At 46.2% G+C, this 17,882-nt stretch overlaps 1 protein-coding gene across 3 annotated transcripts in view; it reads right to left on the reverse strand.

The window, feature by feature from the left end:
• The window catches only part of RFX4 (regulatory factor X4), a 179,054-nt gene extending 161,506 nt beyond the window's left edge, over positions 1-17,548 (reverse strand). Inside the window, exon 1 of one of the 3 annotated variants that reach the window (XM_033220778.1) lies at positions 17,092-17,548. In XM_033220778.1, the coding sequence (XP_033076669.1) occupies positions 17,092-17,134 (43 nt within the window). In that variant the 5' untranslated portion in view covers positions 17,135-17,548. Of the gene's footprint in view, positions 1-13,799; positions 13,961-17,091 lie in introns of those variants that run through there. The other 2 variants (XM_033220779.1, XM_033220781.1) reach the window with 2 other exon arrangements.
• Between the last annotated feature and the right edge of the window lie 334 nt (positions 17,549-17,882).

Below are 17,882 nucleotides of genomic sequence, written 5' to 3' on the forward strand. Positions count from 1 at the left end.
GCCTCAATGGACAGTTCTGTCTTTTTGGAAGATTAGAGTTTAGTGTGGACAACTATAAATAATCACACAGCGATGCAATTACCAAGAGTGCCACACGAGAGAAAAAAAGGGGGGTTGGGTCTAATCTGGGGGTAGTTAGGAAGCTTCTTGGAGGAAGCAGCATTAAACTGGCAGCTAAAGAATGTGAAGGCACGAACCAGGTGGAGGGGGAAGAAGCATCTTCCTGGCAGAAGGAACAGCATGTGCGAAGTTCTTGAAGCAGGCAGAAGAAAGACGCATTCAAGAAAATGACAAGCAGCCTGAGCATGACTACACACATTGATTCAGGTATCAATACATGTTTCCTGAGATCATGCTACTTGATAAGCACTTTAAGAGATGCTATAGGGGATGCACATACATAAGCCTTGCTTCTGTACTCAGTGCTGGGTTAAGGAGTCTGGATTGTATTCAGTAGGTCGTTGGGAACCTCATAAAGTTTTTTAGTGGAGTGGGGCATAAGTAAAGCAGTTCTGTGAGCAACTTCATCTGGTGCTGCTAAACACGTTTTAGAGCGGAGAGAATAGAAAAGGAGGCCATGGAGTAAGGGTGACCATATCCCTTATCATCCAAACCTGAACACTTTTGAGATTGAAAAGCACTATCATTAATAATTTTGCCAGGATCACATGCATAAACCAGGATTGAACCAAGAGAACCAAGACTTACTTGTCCCCCTCTGTAGGAGGCCACTAGAAGCTCATTATGTCTTAGAGACCTGAACTGGATGGATGAAGTAATTTGTTTAAAAAAAAGAATGCTGTGGAGAAAATATAAGAACTCTTTCCAGTTAACTGTGTTCACTCCCCAGACAATCCATGTGATCACTGGCTCTGTGTCTCTTCCTCATCAGCTGGAGTCTCAATCACAACAGGACACAGGTGAGCCTGAGATGACGCTAATATCATTCTCCTGGAATATGGCCTCCCAACACAAGCACCATAACCTTCATCATCATCATCGTCATCCTCATCATCATCACAGTGATGACTTGCCCAAGATCACACAGTCGTTAAGCTGCTGAGCAGGGATTTGAATCTGACTTGATCCTAACCACTCACCTGTGCTATGATACTGGTAATTATTATACGCACATTAAAGTCTCACTGTGAATTCTAAGCTGTGTCTAACATAACACCAGACGTACAATAGGTGCTCAATAATGTGGTTGCCCTTTCCCTCTTTAGGGAAACTCAGTACGTAAAACTCTAAAGCGGGCAAGGAAATTAACTAAGGGGTCATTATCTGCAATGTACAAGAAAAAAAAAAGAACGAGGGAACTCCCAATGATACACCAATGCCGTTTGTTCAGAGATCATGAACTCACCAAGAGTCTTCAGACACTAGAGAAAATTCAACCTAAGGTGTTCAGTGCCATCTCCTGTTGAAGATAAATCCAGTGTAAAAGCAGATCTCAGCTCTGAAAATATCCCTGGGAACACTAGCATTAATGTACCTTACTGCATAACCAGGTTGTAAAAGTTTCATTTTCCCTCAACTTCTGGGGAAGGGTGTACCTACTACTACTTAATGTTAGCAGACTTTTTTCTTTGTTTCTATTTCTACTATAACAATATTATTAAAATATAAAATTAGGAAAAGAATCATTGAGGCCAAGGCTACTTGCTCTGCATGGCATCTGATGTTATTCCAGCCTTGACATCATTGCCTTTTCTAGTTTTGGGTTTTTATTTTATTTTTACCTCTCCTGCTCTGTTTGGGGATGTGGATTCCCCCAAAACCTCAGGAGCCAGGCACTCCTGGCTACAGAAGCCGAATAGATTTTAACCCAGCCTGAACTTTTGAGGTAAGCCACCAAAACATCCTTCTCCTAGGCAAAATGCCTTTATCTTTCCTGTAAGTTTATTGCAGAAATTACATTTTAAAATGTTGAAAAGAGAAACATATTTTCCCACAATCCCACCACTCTAACCTGGTAACTACCTTTCTTTTCTTTTTTTGTGTGTATTGGTCGCAAGTCTCGTATCTATAAGTACACGTAAGAGAACTGTAACTCCAGCAAACATAGCATTTCTATTCGTTTTTCTCTTAATGTTCTACTATTATGCAGATTTTTCCTAGGGCACTACAGTCTTCATACTCATCATTGTTTGAAAGATGACCAATGTTCCATTGAGCAAGTGTTTCTATTTTCCATAATGTTTCAATAAACGACTTGGTGCATATCATTTTTTCTTTGTTTTGATCATTTCCTGAGAGTCACTTAGAAGAAGGAAAAGTTACCAGGTGGGATTAGTGACTAATTACCAATGAATTGTCTGAGTTTCAGGCTTAATACTTACTAGTTCAATGAATCAAGGCAAATTAACTTCTCCAAACCTAGGCGTCTCCTTACGCGTAATATGGATAATAATAATCTGCCTACCTCATCTTAATAGTGTGAGATTTAAGTGAACAAATGCACAGAAAGCACATAGAATACTATGCTTATTCTGGACCAGAGCAAGTTCTAGCCAAACGGAACAACCATAATCCCAAGAGTTTGTGTTTGACAGAGGCACCTTTTTTCCTCTTTTTCTTTATTATTTTTTTGCAACCCAGTCCCGACCACCATTTTTAGAGATGGGATCTTGCTCTGTTGCCTCAGCTGGAAGGCAGTGGCACCATCATAGCTCACTGCAGCCTCAAATTCCAGGGTTCAGGTGATCCTCCTGCCTCAGCCTTCCAAAGCACTGGGATTATAGGCTTCAGCCAGCACACCTGGCCTTGTTATTGTTGTTTTTAATGTCAGTGTAACAGTTAAGACCATGGACTGACGCGCCAAACTGCTAGATTCAATTCTGACTTCTTTGCTCTGTGACCTTAAGGCAAGTGACTCAACCTCCTTGAGCCTTGGGTTCTTCATCTGCAAAGTGGAGTAATATCAGTAACAGCTCGCAGAGTTTACATAAGAATTGAGTGAATAAGGCACATCAGGTGCCTACATGATAAGCATTAGATGTCTTAGCTAATGTATCATGCCCATCTCTAAGGCATCCCACGTTAGTCTGTACCTGAAATCACCTTTCCTGTTTGATTCTTGGATCTCCCAATATAATTAAAAGAACTTGGCCTTGGAAGCCAGAAAGACACTAATTCTAATCCTCCCCTTAAACAATTGACTAAGTAAGCTCTGCAACCCTAGGCAAATTACTTAGGCTTGTGGGCCTCAATTTCCTTCCTATTAACTAAAAAAACTACCCCATGAGGTTATTATGAGGATTAGAATAAATAATATAAGCTCCTTAAGTGCTGATTGTATTTTATTCACTCACTATTCGCTGTATTTAGGACAGCGCTTGGCCCAGAATAGCAGATCAATAGAAGTGGAGGAAAGGACAGAAAGGAGGGAGGGAAAGAAATGAATGAATGAAGCACTAACACCATGCCTAGCACATAGTAGGGGATCCAAAGAGTGTTAGTTAATCTGTAATTTGTCAGGCACAAACAAGTTTGCAGGAGCCCTTGGGGCCAGGCTTCCTAGAAAGTAAGGAAAGACATGCAGAATCCTTTGTAATATTAAAAACGGTTTGAGATATATATTAAATAAATATGTATCAAGCACTAACTATGTGCAAGCCACTCTAGCAGATGCTATGCACTGTGCTAAACACGGAAAACAATGACACAGGCGAAACTCTTGAAAAACAAAGGAAGAAGCTTCAAATAACCATATAAAATCAGAATGAAAAATATACTTCCTTTTAAGTTTTTAATCGGGATGTAGGTGGCCTGATTTAAACAAAATAGGATCAGCTTTGGAGCAACAAACCTCAGTTTGGATACTCAGTTGCCATACAGACCAATGCATGTGACTGAATCTTACTGGTTTTACCAGGTGTTCAATGGGAATGAATGATCATTCCAAGTCACAGGTTTATGAGATACTGCCTCAAAAGACTGAACACAGTGGAAGAACAAATTCTATACAATTTTGTTTTCTTTTCCTATGTATTAGTACATTTTCATGCTGCTGATAAAGACATACCCGAGACTGGGCAATTTACAAAAGAAAGAGGTTTGATTGGACTCACATCACAGTTTCAGGTGGCTGGGAGGCCTCACAATAATGGTGGAAGGCAAGGAGGAGCAAATCACATCTTACATAGATGGCAGCAGGCAAAGAGAGAGCTTGTGCAGAGAAACTCCTGTTTTTAAAACCATCAGATTTCATGAGACCCATTGACTATCACAAGAAGAGCGTGGGAAAGACCTGCTCCCATGATTCAATCATCTCCCACCAGGTCCCTCCCACAACACCTGAGAATTATGGGAGCTACAAGATGAGATTCAAGCCATATCATCCTATGTGGTCTTTGTGTGTGGGGGCTGGGGAAAAAGGTCTTGGAAGCCACTAGAGGACCACAAGGTTCTCCTTGCAAGTGGTGCTCAAAGCAGCTTTTGTTTATTGAGCTTTTACGATGTGCCAAGACCTGTGCTGGTCCCTTTACATATTGCTTTATTTAATCCTCACAATACTCCATGAGGTGGGTATTTGAATAGTGCCATTTTACTGAAAAGCAAACTGAGGCTCAGAGAGGTTACCTAAGTTGCTGAGTTCATATATCCAACCCATGGCAAAACCAATTCTCAGGAAGCCTGTTGGATTCCAGAGCCCGCACTGTTAATGATTCTATCCATGATTATAGACTGTAACATGCTATACAATGGAAGGTGCTGTTCTTTTAACAGCAAGGTTTTTATGTTGAACCTATTCTAAGTGAAATCATGTCTGTAAGTAAATAGATATGGAGCCCTTGATGATGTGTGTAAGATGTCAAATTTCCCAAAGTAACTGGCAGGTGGGAAGATACCAGCCTAGTGGTGGTGCCAGGTTGAACTTAGAAGCTCTGAGAATGATTTGAGATGAAAGGCACACATTGCATGGAGGCACCCACTTGGGGAGGAGTGCCCGTGGGCGTCCTCAGCAGCCTGCTGCTAGAGTCACATCTCAATGCCAGTGGCTCCCAGTCGCCCATTGACACCCACAACAGTGCACTCCAAAGAATGGCAGCTGTCTCCCACCAGGATGAGGGATGACTGAACCTCCTGAACTTTATGCAGTAGAGGAGGTGAATGAGAATGTACAACTCTCAGGTCTTCCTTCTAGCTCTGGAGTTGAGGAAGCGAGGAAGCAGCCTGGCTTTGGAATCACAGTAATCCGTGTTCAAATCCTGGTTTGACACTAGGGGTTTGGCCTGGACATATTGTTACCTAGGCTGTCTGAATCTCAGTTTCCCCATCTGTAAACTGGGGATAATAATACTATAGAATCAATATGCGAGTTAAATAAAGTAACATGCATAAGTATTCACACAGTGCCTGGAAAAAATTACAAGTTTGATTAATTTGCTACTCAATTTCCAAAAGGGACTCACTTGTATAAAAAAGAAACTAATAATTTTGAAAAAACTCACCAAATCAGCCTGCTGTCAATTACAGAAATGATTCTGATGGAGCCTCTTCCTTGCCTCCCATCCTCCCTTCGGGTTCCCCTCCCTCTCTTTGTCCCTTCCTTCTCAAAATGCTCAGTTTATCATCAGCTATCGATACACAATTCCATTTCTTTTTTAAAAATCCCTCTCAATGCCAAGAAAAACTTTTAACAGAACATGGGATCCGTGGGGCATCCTTGTGTAGGTCCCCCGTGGACTGCTCAGCTCAGCAGGCTTTCCAAGCGGCGCTCAAGGCTCAGCCCGCCTCGGTGCGACGCTGCCCAGTACATGTGGGGTGAGGTCTGGAAGGAGGGCACTCCCACTCCCAGCGCCTCCTCAGCTGTGCCTTGTGAGGTAGCCGAGGCGAGAATGCCCCGCAGCCTGGGCACCCAGAGGAAACCCCACGTAGCAGAGAAATAATTTATTCTTGTCATCACACCAAAGTTTTCAAACTTTAAAACGCAGCCTTGATTAGAAGAAAAGCTCTGTTTTTTCTAAAAGCCTGGCATTTCTGAAAAGGTCCCCTACCCAAACCACAGAAACCTCAAAAACTCTGCCCACTGAGTTGAAAATAAAAGTTCACGGAGACCAAAGCCTTTCTCACAACAACGGCTCGACGCTTTAGAAATCTTCTCTCCAATGCTTAAAAGTTTTAATGTTTTAACTGAGGGGCTCAAGCCCTCTGGAATCTTTCTTCCTTGTAAACTCCCAGAACTTTCTAAGCCAGACTTATTTTCTGTGATGTCCAATAATGCTTGGTGGAGAAATTATTTTGCTTTTGAAAAAGGAGTCACTGAGTAAAAGAAATGAAAGTAAAATAAATTTTAGCCCGGTTAGTAGCCATTTAAGGATGAAACAAAATTTGTTGATTTGCTTTTTGGGGAGGCAAATAACTTTATAAAGACACCCCACTTCTTCCCTCACCCTAGACTTATTATCATCAGCAGTGGAAGTGAACACCAGGAAGAAAACTTGGCAAAATGTTTAGAATAATCCATCAGCTCCACCATGGGTTTGAGTTTACTCCATGGACCCAATTCTGGAACTTTATAAAATCCTAATAACTTCAATAGAAACTTGACTTATTCATGAGCATTTAGATTCAGTATACAAATTATAAATAAGTTCTATGTATGGACACCCCAAATTTGGACTAATCACATTCAGAAAAAGATAACACAGAACACAAAAAAGTCTCTCATGCTCACTTTTAAAAATTATAAATCCTATAATCACAACATTCCAAGAAACACCTCCTTCTTCAAAAGTGTAATGTAACTTGCGATGATTTGATGGCCAAGATTCAAAACAAAGGCACTGACATCACTTTATTCACAAAATGCATTTGTGTCTCAAAAATTAGATGCTGGCTTGGAGGTGTCATTGTCAACCACTAATCATTCATTAGATTATCCAAATGTCCATTCAAAATCTAGTTCAAAAACTAGTTTGCTTGCATTGACTGATGCTGTATTTTCTCCAACATGATGGATTCAGGACATCAGTGCTTATGAAGTGGTAAATTTCCATTCGGATTAAATAAATATCTGCTACATTCAGCAGTCTCACTTAGGTTGTGTCTAACCACTGGTCTTTAGCACAATTACTGGGAAGCTGGAAAACACACAGGACACAAAGTGCTAACTAACCTTCACCGGGTGGCAGCCTTTTCAAAGGCTTTCTCATTGTTCTTTTAAATTAAAACAAAGCAACTACAAAAACACAAATCAAACGTGTCCATGTTCACCTCTCTACTGATAATTATTGATTGCTCGGAGGCAGAATGATGTTTTTATATTTTATGGAAGAATAACCAACAAGAAAAGTGGAAACTGTACACATCTTTTGAAGTATTCCTGCCTTGAGGGTGGGATATGACACACATAAACCCCGTAACCTCCCGGCACAGGTCAATCCAGCCCTAGTTGCCTCAATTGGGACTCAATTCAACTGAAAATAATATGGCTGCATTTCATTCTTTTCTGCTTTTTATGATCTCTTTCCCTCTCGTAAACATTTCAAGAACTCAAAAACTGCAATGTTAGTAAACATCAAATTGTAAAGACAAAAACAGAACAAATGGAAGTTTTATCCTCACATTAAAAATATATATATATAAATGCAAGAAAGGCAAAAGAAAAAAAATATATATAAATGCAAGAAAGGCAAAAGAACCAAACTCTCTCTGCATCCTGCTAAAACGAGTTCCAGAGTATGGCTCACTTGAAACTGAGTTTTACACTTCCTGAAAAGCAAGTGTGAAAATGGTTCAATCCTTAAAACAGTGATGCCTACAAACATAAGAGGGTTGGGTGGTTGAGGGGGCCGTGGTCGGGGGAAGGCAAGAGGAAGAGGTATGAAAAATGTGGGCCATCACATTCCAGAACTGGAAAGGCATCAGGAGTTGTGGAGGGGCCTCTATCAGGATTGTGCAACACATGTCACCTCTGAGTACGCCATAGATCTCTCTTCCAGGATTTAAATTCAAGCCCACAGGTGTTGCCTAGACAAAGACTCATTTTCCACTTCCTTTAACAGACTGGAAAACACAAGGATGAAATAATGGCAAACAGGGGCACATGAAATGCCTTCTTCGTGGGGAAGGTGGAAAAATAAAAATAAAATTAGTCTTTTGGTCTAAACCCTTCAGAAAAAAAAGACTTATCTCAACATTAAAACTGGGTTTGTATCTACACAGTACAAGCACATCTAGGTATTCTAAAACAGTCTACATTTTTTTTTTTTTTTTTTTTTGGTATTCTTATCCCCTTTCCCAACTAGGCACCTAGAATAAAGTATAGGAAGACCAGATAATTATTGTTAATAATAATAATAATAATAATATCTGCCATTTACTGAGCAACTTTTAGGATTCAGGCATTAAATCAAATACTCAACATGTACAATCTTACTGAATTTTCATAACCATCCTAGAAGGTAGTGAGTAGACATTTCACAAAGAAGGAAACTGAGGCTTAGAGAAGTAAGATAATTTGCTCTGGATCACACAGCAAGAATATAACTGATACAGGATTTGAACCTTGTCTGATGGCAAAGCTCATGCTTTTTTCACTAAGTCACACTATATACCCCTGAAGCTATATTTTAACACATATCTGTGAATGACTTCTAGATGCAATATATTAAGTTACCTAAAGGCTCCATATATTATCGTGTTACTTAATTGTTTTTGCCACATTCTATTATCCTTCCTGTTGCATGAATGAAGCCTTGACTTTCTCAGAGACAAAGCAAATATTAGCCAAAGTCTGAGTGAATCCCAAAAAAGATGAAAGCACATTTCACATGTGTAGTAAAGGTATGAATGATTTACTTATGTCCCTATTTTTGTCAACAACAATTATAAATTTTGCCTTTACAGTTCAAAAGATTATTTTAGCTGGACATGGTGGCTCACGCCTGTAATCCCAGCACTTTGGGAAGCTGAGGCAGGTGGATCACAAGGTCAGGAGTTCGAGACCAGCCTGGCCAACATAGTGAAACCCCATGTCTACTAAAAATACAAAAAATCGGCCAGCGCGGTGGCGGGCACCTATAATCTCAGCTACTCAGGAGGCTGAGGCAGGAGAATTGCTTGAACCTGGGAGGCAGAGGTTGCAGTGAGCCGAGATTGAGCCATTGCACTCCAGTCTGGGTGACAGTGCAAGACTCTGTCAAAAAAAAAAAAAAAAAAAGACTATTTTAACATTTTTGTATAGGGAGAAAATAGCAAGTCTTTTGCTAAAATGCTATATGTGCTCTTGGGCATTCCTCCCACTGCCACCCTCTCCCTAATGAAAAAAAAAAAAAAAAAAAGAAAGAGATAGTCAATACAGCTTCATGACTAAGAGTGTGGATCTAAGAGCCAGCCAGGCTGGGCTGTGGGCCCTCCACTTGAATCTTGGTTCTGCCACTTACCCATCTCTTGGATAGGCTTTCTTTTTTTTCTTTTTTTTGGTTCTTTTCCTTCCTTCCTTTCTTTTTTGTTTTTTTTTTTTTTTGAGACAGAGTCTCACTTTCACCCAGGCTGAAGTGCAGTGGTGTAATCAGCGCTCACTACAGCCTTAAACTCCCGGGCTTAAGTGATCCTCCCATCTCAGCCTCCTGAGTAGCTGGGACTATAGGCATGCACCACCATGCCCGTCTAATTTTTGAAATTTCTTGTAGAGATAGAGTGTCACTGTGTTGCCCAGCCTGGTCTCCAACTCTTGCCCTCAAGTGATCCTCCTGCCTCACCTCCCAAAGTGCAGGGATGATAGGTATAAGCCACAGTGCCTGGCCATCGGATAGCCTTTCTCTGTCACAGTGTTTTTAAAACATTTGCTTTTTAAAATACAAATGGTAAGCTAGGTCTCCTACTTGCATTCTGCCTCAGGAAAGTTAGGAACACACAATAAGAGTGATCGAGCTTCCCAAGCAATCCAGGTATAGCTTGCCAGCCCAGCTTCCTGGGGCTCAGAAACTTATTTAACATGTCAGCTTCTAGTTTCAATTTTTCCTTTAACTTGTTGGTTTTTCTACTTAAACTGTAAATAATAACAGTTTCTTCTTAATAATAACAGTTTCTTCTTAATGGGATTGTGAGCATTACACAGATAATGTACTTAAAATGCTTAGCAAAGTGAAGACATAGTAAGTATCGAACGTATGTTAACTATTACCACTTTCATATTTCATGTTCACTACAGCTCTATCAGCTGGTTTTATCAATCCCATAAGAAAATTGAGGCTCAGCAACATTAAGCTTCCAGACCAAATGCTCGCAGCTTTATGTGGCAGAGCCACCCTATGAAGGCAGCAACCCCATCACCATGCTCTGTCTTTGTTACTCCAGATAGGTTTTTTTCCCCCCTTCATATTGCTAACCACTTACTGAAATTATCTATTTTTGTGTTTACTTATTTGTGGGTCTGGAACTTATGCTCTAGAGAAGCAAAGATGACATTTTTGTTAAGCCCAGTATCTAGCAGAATGCTGGGCACATAGGAGACACATAGTCTTCTTGGATGAATGAATGAACACATGAATGAAGAAAGCCAAGATTTGTCTGTGACCCAAATCTCTACTCAACTGCTGTGATACACTGCCTCCCATTGCTGCCACCATTTAAAATCCTCCTCAAAGGCAGAGTCACAGGATTCCTTCAGAGGGGTTTTCTCTGGAGCCCAGGGAAGACAACATTCTGATTCTCCACTCTCATCCACCTGTTTCCCTTCTCACCAAGTGGGATTCAAATCCACCTAAAGCCAGTATCATAACTAAACCCTGATCTATCATGACAGCAGTGTCTAGGTGATATGGCCTGGGTGGGGAGAAGGCATGAGTGTTCCCTAGTCTGCTCTCCAATCTAGCTCTGCCATGTACTGGTTGTGACCTCAGGCAGGTTTCAGACCCTCCTTCATCCTAAAAAGAGACTATGCAGAGTTGTGATAGGGCTTCATTGGCTAATGTGTGAAAAAGTGCGGTTACAGAGCTGATACATGGTAGGTGCTCAGCAAGAAAGAGCATTCTTTCCTCTAGGCTCCAAAATGACTCAACTTTTATGTTGCTTGTAGTGCTCACCACTCTCAGTGTGTCCATACCTTCTCTTATTAAATGCATTCTAATGTCCTTGACAGTAGGGACTGTGACCTTATTCATCTTCAGGGTCTGCCACCCAGCAGGTAGTCAGGAAGTGAGATTGAATAAAACCCAAAGTAACCTCTTTGTTTTCTTCTTTTTTTTAAATTTCACATTTACCTGATACCTCCAAATAAACTCTTCAAGTTCATTCTCTCTCCCCTAAACCTTAATAAAATTGCAAATATCTAAAATAGAGTGGAAGAGGTAAAAACAACATTGGGGGTTTCTCCCACTGTCTCCATCCTGCAGAGCCTTAGGGTCATCAGAGGAGCAGCTGAAGAGTTTCCCAAGTGACCTGCAGAACATATAGGGTGGGCTCTCAGGGACCTGTGGAGTAGAGACCTGAGTGTCTGGCATCCCAGCTTGTGATGTCACCCTTTTATATCTTCTCAGCCTTTTTGGAAAAGACGCTGAGGCAAACAGACCAACTTGGCTTAAAAATCAGTCTTAAAATGTTGGAAATGAAAGAAAAACCCTGTGCTTCACAGTAATGCCACGCTCATGGAGTGCCTGGGAGGCTCAATGTCAGTAAAACTACTTTATAAACAACGTACCCAGATTTCACATAGATGTGAGAAGACAAACACAGACACAGGCATATAATTGAGAGGTAGAATTTCATTAGGTTGATGAAAAAGTAATTGCGGGTTTTACCACTGTGGCACAACATTTTGCCACAAAGGCAAAACCCGCAATTACTTTTGCACCAACCCAATAGACCATATCAATTTTTACATCCAATCCATTCTTTTGCAAATGAGGCAATGGAATCTCAGGGAAAGAAGAAGGGCTCCTTTGCCCAGATTGTCATCAGGAGGGGTGCCTAGGCGTGAGAAGAGATGTCTTCCCAAAAGCTTGAGCAGTGGAGGGTAGAGTGATTTTCCTTTGATGGCTGCATTTTAGCACATTGACCAATGTGCATTCCTGTCTAACATATGTGAGGGTCTGTGAGGCTGGCTTCATCATCTAGAAGCATTTCAGTGTTCCCTAAATTGGCATTGGATACAGCCCCATAAAGTCTAGTGTCTTTTAGTAAATCCTTTGGGGATGGAGGGAGTTGGCCAAACAATTAAGAAATGCACTGCAGGTGGGCAATGAGAAAGGCCATCTGGGCCTTTTAAAAGAGTTGTTCATGGTTCTTGACTCTTAAAATCCTAAATGACTTACAAAAAATAGTGTATTATTAGTTCGAGGAGAAATTAACTAATTGTGCAGTGAGTCCTAGTTCAGATAGTGGTAACCAGCCCATCTATTGCTTCCTGGATTCTACAGTCAAGTCAAAGGAATAGAGGGAAATGTCTACCTTGTCAGAGAATCCCAGCCTGTGAGCTGTCTAACCCTTCATTTTACAGGCAATTAAAAATAATCTTGGAAAGGCTAGAAGATTAACCTAAAGTCACATTAAAAGTGGCTGAGTTGGAATCACGACCCAGAGCCTTTCTTACTGTAAAAAGGGTGTGGCGGGGGGGGCGGGAATCAGAATCTCCTCTTTACCCATTCCCACTCCCAAGATTTCCGGCCGGACACTCCCTTCTCTTCTCGTTCTGTTCCCGCCTTATTCTAACCCATCACCCTTTCAGATCGGGTTTGAGATAGGGGGTGAGAAACTCACCCTGGGCGACCCACGGGTCGTGGGGAAGAAAAGCCAGAACCTTTCACGTTGGTGAGCCTGTGGCTCTTAGGGAGGCGGGCGCACTGCCCAGCTGGCGCCTAACCTCGGGACGGGTGAGGGGGGAGGCTGGAAGAGAATCCGGAGAGGAAGGGAGGGAGCAAGGGCTCCAAGGCGGGCTGAGAAAAGGTATAGCTGCTGGAGAGAAATTAGACCTCGGCGCCTCTGGGAAGCAGGATGGTCCAGCACTCACACAGCGGCGGGGAGGGCCCGTGCAAACTCCTCTGTCTTCCTCGCACTGGGCCCTTTGTTGTCAGCCTCTGCCTCTGGCTCCCGCTCCTGCCCTCCGGTCCCCCGGCCCCCCTGAAGTCACCCCAACTGCACTCATAATATTTTGCTTTGCGCCAGGTCTGTTTTCTACCACCAACTTCCAGCAGTCTCCATGGTGACGCGCTGGGGAGGAGGGCGGGCGCGGCTTTGGAAATCCCAGGCCCGAGGCGCTGGGCGGCCCCTGCAAACTTTTCCGAATCTCTGGGACCTGCAGGCCGGGTAGGAAAGCGCGCTGTCCCAGGCTGCCGCACGGAGTCGCGTGCTGAATCCGGGACTCCAAAGACCCAGCCTGCGTGCAGCGTCTGCGCCATCAAGGGTTGCAGCCTCGGGGACCCGGAACCCTGGTACCGTGCGGCTCTCACTGACCCCGCTGCCAAATCCAGACGCGGGCGCTTAGCAGGTGGCAGAATTAGGGGCGCACATGCCCCGTTCGCCCGCGCGCGCGCACACATACACGCACACACACACACGCCTGGGGAGGGCGAGACTGTCTGGTTTGGGCGTGGGAGCAAGACTCGGACCTCCGGCTCCTTGCTCTCCCAAGCCCGCAGACAGTGGCTCCTTCCCCGGGGCTGTGCCTGGGCAAGAATGGAGGAGACTCAGGCTCTGTTCTCTCCAGGACGCACTTTGCCTCGTGGGCACAGCACCAAGGCCATTGGATGTCCCTACACCGGGCCCACAAAGGCATATAATTAATTTGGTGGTAGAATTTTAGACAGAATTTGTGCTGAGCTGGGGTCCTGTAGACTAGCGTGCCCTCCTACCGATGCGACCCGGGGAACTCAAATCCGGCTCCAGGAGTACTTTGGCCGCTTCAGCTCTGGGTTCTGGAGATGGGAGCGGAAAGTGGATGGAGGCAGAAGTTTCCAGCTCCAGCTTGGCAATGGCCCTCTCTAACGCGCCATCCCGTTTTAAAAGAAATGAGCCTTCTGTTGCGTAGGCGACCGAGCCGGCCCGGCCCACTTTGCACAAGTTCTCGGTGGCCTAAAATTCTACCCACTTTCCCCCATCGTTCTGGAATTTCCGGATAACTTGAGTAACTGAGCAACGATCTCCCGGGCAGAGAAGCCCAGATTGGACCCGGCGGCCACAAACACACAGCTGCCGGTGGCCCGCGTGGGGAGGGCAGGCCACGCGGGGCTCAGCACCCACTTCTGCGCGGCATGGGGCTGTAGCGTGGGCCGAGCCAAACGCGCGCCTGCGCTTACTGCAAACCACGCACCGGCCAGAAGGTGCTTCGACTGCCCCTGCGCGCGCCTGTCGCCTTTGCCTACTGCTGGAGCACCGCAGCGCGCGGCAGGCTGGGGCTTTGCCTTGTCGGGCTCGGCCGCGAGAGAGCCTAGGGCCCAGGAGGCGCGCGCCGGCTGCCCAGCTTCCCCCGACGGGGCCATTGTCTTAGCTCCACACTTGTCGAGTATTTTGGGGAAACCCGAGGAATATATTACTGGCTCGGTGTGCGGAACAAAGGGGCGCGTTTCCGCAGGTCATGCTGAAGTGGCCCCAAAGCAGGCCACTAGAGCTCTGGCCCCTGCAAAACTGTTCTCCCGGGCCCGAGGCACTTCGCGGGGATTTTCCTTTTAAGAGCAAGGGACAGTGGCCCGGCTCGCCGGCCTTTCTTATCCTGGACGTTTCCTACTTCGCCCCAGCACTTGCTGTGAGTCGGTTGTTCCAGTCCTTTCGGAATGAAATAATAACAGCAATATCCTGGTTCTGATCGCGCGCGATCTTATACAAAAGGAGCAGAATCGAACTGCTCCGTGGAGCGCCCGTCTCTGCAAGCCAAGGAGAAAGGACCTTTACATAACAAGGGAAACTCAGAAGAAAAGCTAATTGGATTAAATTCTCTGGAAGGGAGGTGAGGGAAGGCTTCTGGACTGGACCGCGCCGAGCAGCACTTCCCTTGTGGTCGTCGGTTTTGCAAGTCCGAGTGAAATGTCACCTGGTGCGCCTCTTGTCATTTCTTCACACTGTCGTGTACCAAAACTTTTGATTTTGCGTTCAGGGTGGTGACCTAGGGATGTCTCGGATATACAAAAGGGGGAGAGGTGGATGGGGAAAGAATTTCTGTTTCAGAACCTCTTTGGAGGGTTTGCAGTTGAGGTGAAGAGGACCCGGTTGCTCCCACGACCACCAGTTGCATCCAGAACAGAAAACACTACGTATCCACAGCCCCACAGTCCTCCCCAGAAGTACCGAGGGGCCCTGGTCAGGTGGAGGAGGCAGCTAAAAACCCCAGCTGGGCCACTCTGCAGGTTTGCGATGTAGGCAGACCGTATGTCCCTGCGTGGGGCGCTAGAAAATACTTGGCCACAAACTCTGCAGACACGAGTTTAATTTTGTTAAGGATATGCATTTTTAATGTTAGGGTTCTCAGGAGGTGGTGAAGGCGCACCGCTTGAGATGAAAAAATGGTGGAAAAGGCGCTTTTCCTTCTCTGGGCTCCCGCTTTACCGCCAGCAGAGACCTCAGCGGGGCCCGCCGTGTCCGGAGGCGCACGCGGGCAGGCGACGCTTCTCCTTGCCTTCGTTTGTCATCCGGTATAGGAAGGAGAACTTCGGGGCTTAGCCTTTCCCCACTCCCTGGGGGCTCACACCCACCCAGAGGAGGGCAATTAGGGAGGGCCTTGACTCTAGGAATCAGAGATCGACAACTACCCTAAAACACCGAATATCCCCCCTGGCAAGAGCAGCCCGGTGTCCAGGCCACCAGGGCTGCAGCGGAAACCTGGAGAGGCCTTAAATATTTCTGCAGGGACTGAGGAAAGACCTTCTGGGGCAATGCCCCATGACCCCAGCCCCCACCCCACTTCCATATCCAGCCTGCCTAGGGGTGGAGTTGGGGAGACATTCGTGCAGCATTTGTTTATTTGCTCAAGGAAGGGACGTGCATGCTTAGGGGACGGCCGGGGCTGGAAGGCACTTGTTGCTCCGCGCTGCAATGCCCAGCAGCGTATGCGTGCAGGCATTCTCTCAAACCTCGCCACGGCCCAGGCTGCGTCCACTGCCCTATTTCTGCTTCTCCCTGACCTCATCACCCCAAGAAACCCGGAGGCTGCAGCGGGGCCAAAATGAGAATAGCCTGGTTGCAAGAATGAGCCTGGGGGAGGGGGTCAACCATAAGAGAACTTCCACCTGCATGGGACTTAGGGAGCGTAACAGATCTAGAAGTGTGACGGCTCTTCAAAGGTGCTAGGAGTGGGAGGTGGCGAAATCTACTGGAGGAAGAACCGAGATACCGGGCATTTTCGTTGTGAAAGATTCCTTGGCATCCCTTTTTCGTTGTTAAGGACCGCTGCGCCCCCAAAACCCGACGCCCAGTAACTCTTGAACTGCAGAGCAGTTTGCAGACCCCAACGCCGAGTTTAGCGAGCTATTCTGCATCCTGCTCTCCCTCCAGCAAGGTCACAACCCCTGAGTGGAGCCCGGCGTTGGGTGCCCCTTCCTGGCAGAAAAGCTAAAAGCCCGCCCCCACAGCCCAGGACTCCCACCTCCCGTTTCTGTGGATTCCCCAGGACCACCGGGTTCGCCGCCGCCACTCCCTCCAGCTGCGCGTCTCTACCAGCCGGAGCCTCGGTCCCCACCTCCTAGGCGCAGTGCGAAGCACTCACACTCCCCTGCCTCGGAGCGTTCCGCTCGGCTTCCCGGCCCTGGCCGCCAGAACCCGAGCGCACCGCTATTCCGAGGCCCCCATACCGCAGGAGGACTGGGCCCGGGAGGGGGCGGTCGGCTGGCAAAGTTTCTGCAAGTGGCACCTCGAGCTCGCCGCGAGCCAGCGCATCTTTACGTAACTTTGTGTCCAGGGCAAGCGAAAGCGCGCTCCTTCGCGCGCGCGCACAAACACACACGTACACAATCACACGCTTATACACATACTTCCACGCATCCACTTACACACATCGCCTCCAACTGAAAACTTCTGCAAGCTCTCCGTTATTCCTTGGGGTTCCACTGTCAAGTTGACCCGTCTGAACTTTTCCCAACTTCTTTCTAAAGTTCCCCCTCTCCCTTCTCCTTCCCTCCCAATGTATCCCCCCAACCCCCCACCAGTAGCACTAACCTGTGGAATCCATGTCGGGTTCCTCCAGTAACCCACAATGCATGCTCTTCCCATGGACAGCACAGGCGCCCCCCAAAAGTCCTGATGTTTGGGGATCCCCTGTGCTAGAGATGCCCAGGGAGGAAGGGAGTGAGGGAGGGAGAAGGGGAGAGAGAGAGACGCAGAGAGTGAGGGGCCACAAGGATAAAGAAGGAAAGGAAAAGAAAAGAAAAAGAAGAGGAAAGAAAAGAGAAAGAAGAAAAGAGGAGAGAGAGGGAGAGAAGGGAGCGAGCTCGGTGAAGGGGGAGAGAGAAAAAGCGAGCGAGCGAGGGGACACTCAGTAATCCAGCCGGGAAAAGCCAAACCCGTCAAAATGTTTGCGGATGTTTCATGGGAAAAAGCATCATTTTATAGGAGCCCCGATGGGAGCAATGTCATTGATAGGCCAGCCGGCCTGATGAATGGCCGCTCGTCAGATGGGGCCGTGGCGAGGCGCACTGTGAAGCCCATTGTGGGCCTGTTTTGAATAAGAAAAGCCGCCTCCGAAAAGGGGGGCTCAGAGCGACGCAATCCCAGCCCTCCGACTTCCCCCTTCTATTATAGCATTAGCAACGTTTTTCTTATTTAAAGTTCCAGAGGCCTTCTCCAGCCTTCGCCCGGCACTCATTATAGGCGAAATCAAAATTGGCTTAGATGTGGCCCCCTCCCCCTCCCGGCCCTTCCCCGCCATCGGGCCCCGCGTTGCGCAGGCAGGCGGGGAAGGGGCGAGGGGGGGAGCCGCGGGGAACTCCTGGAGCCTGGGGAGTCGCTTG

The sequence above is a fragment of the Trachypithecus francoisi genome, unplaced genomic scaffold, assembly GCF_009764315.1.
Source record: "Trachypithecus francoisi isolate TF-2019V2 unplaced genomic scaffold, Tfra_2.0 Lachesis_group11, whole genome shotgun sequence".
Lineage (NCBI taxonomy): Eukaryota > Metazoa > Chordata > Mammalia > Primates > Cercopithecidae > Trachypithecus > Trachypithecus francoisi.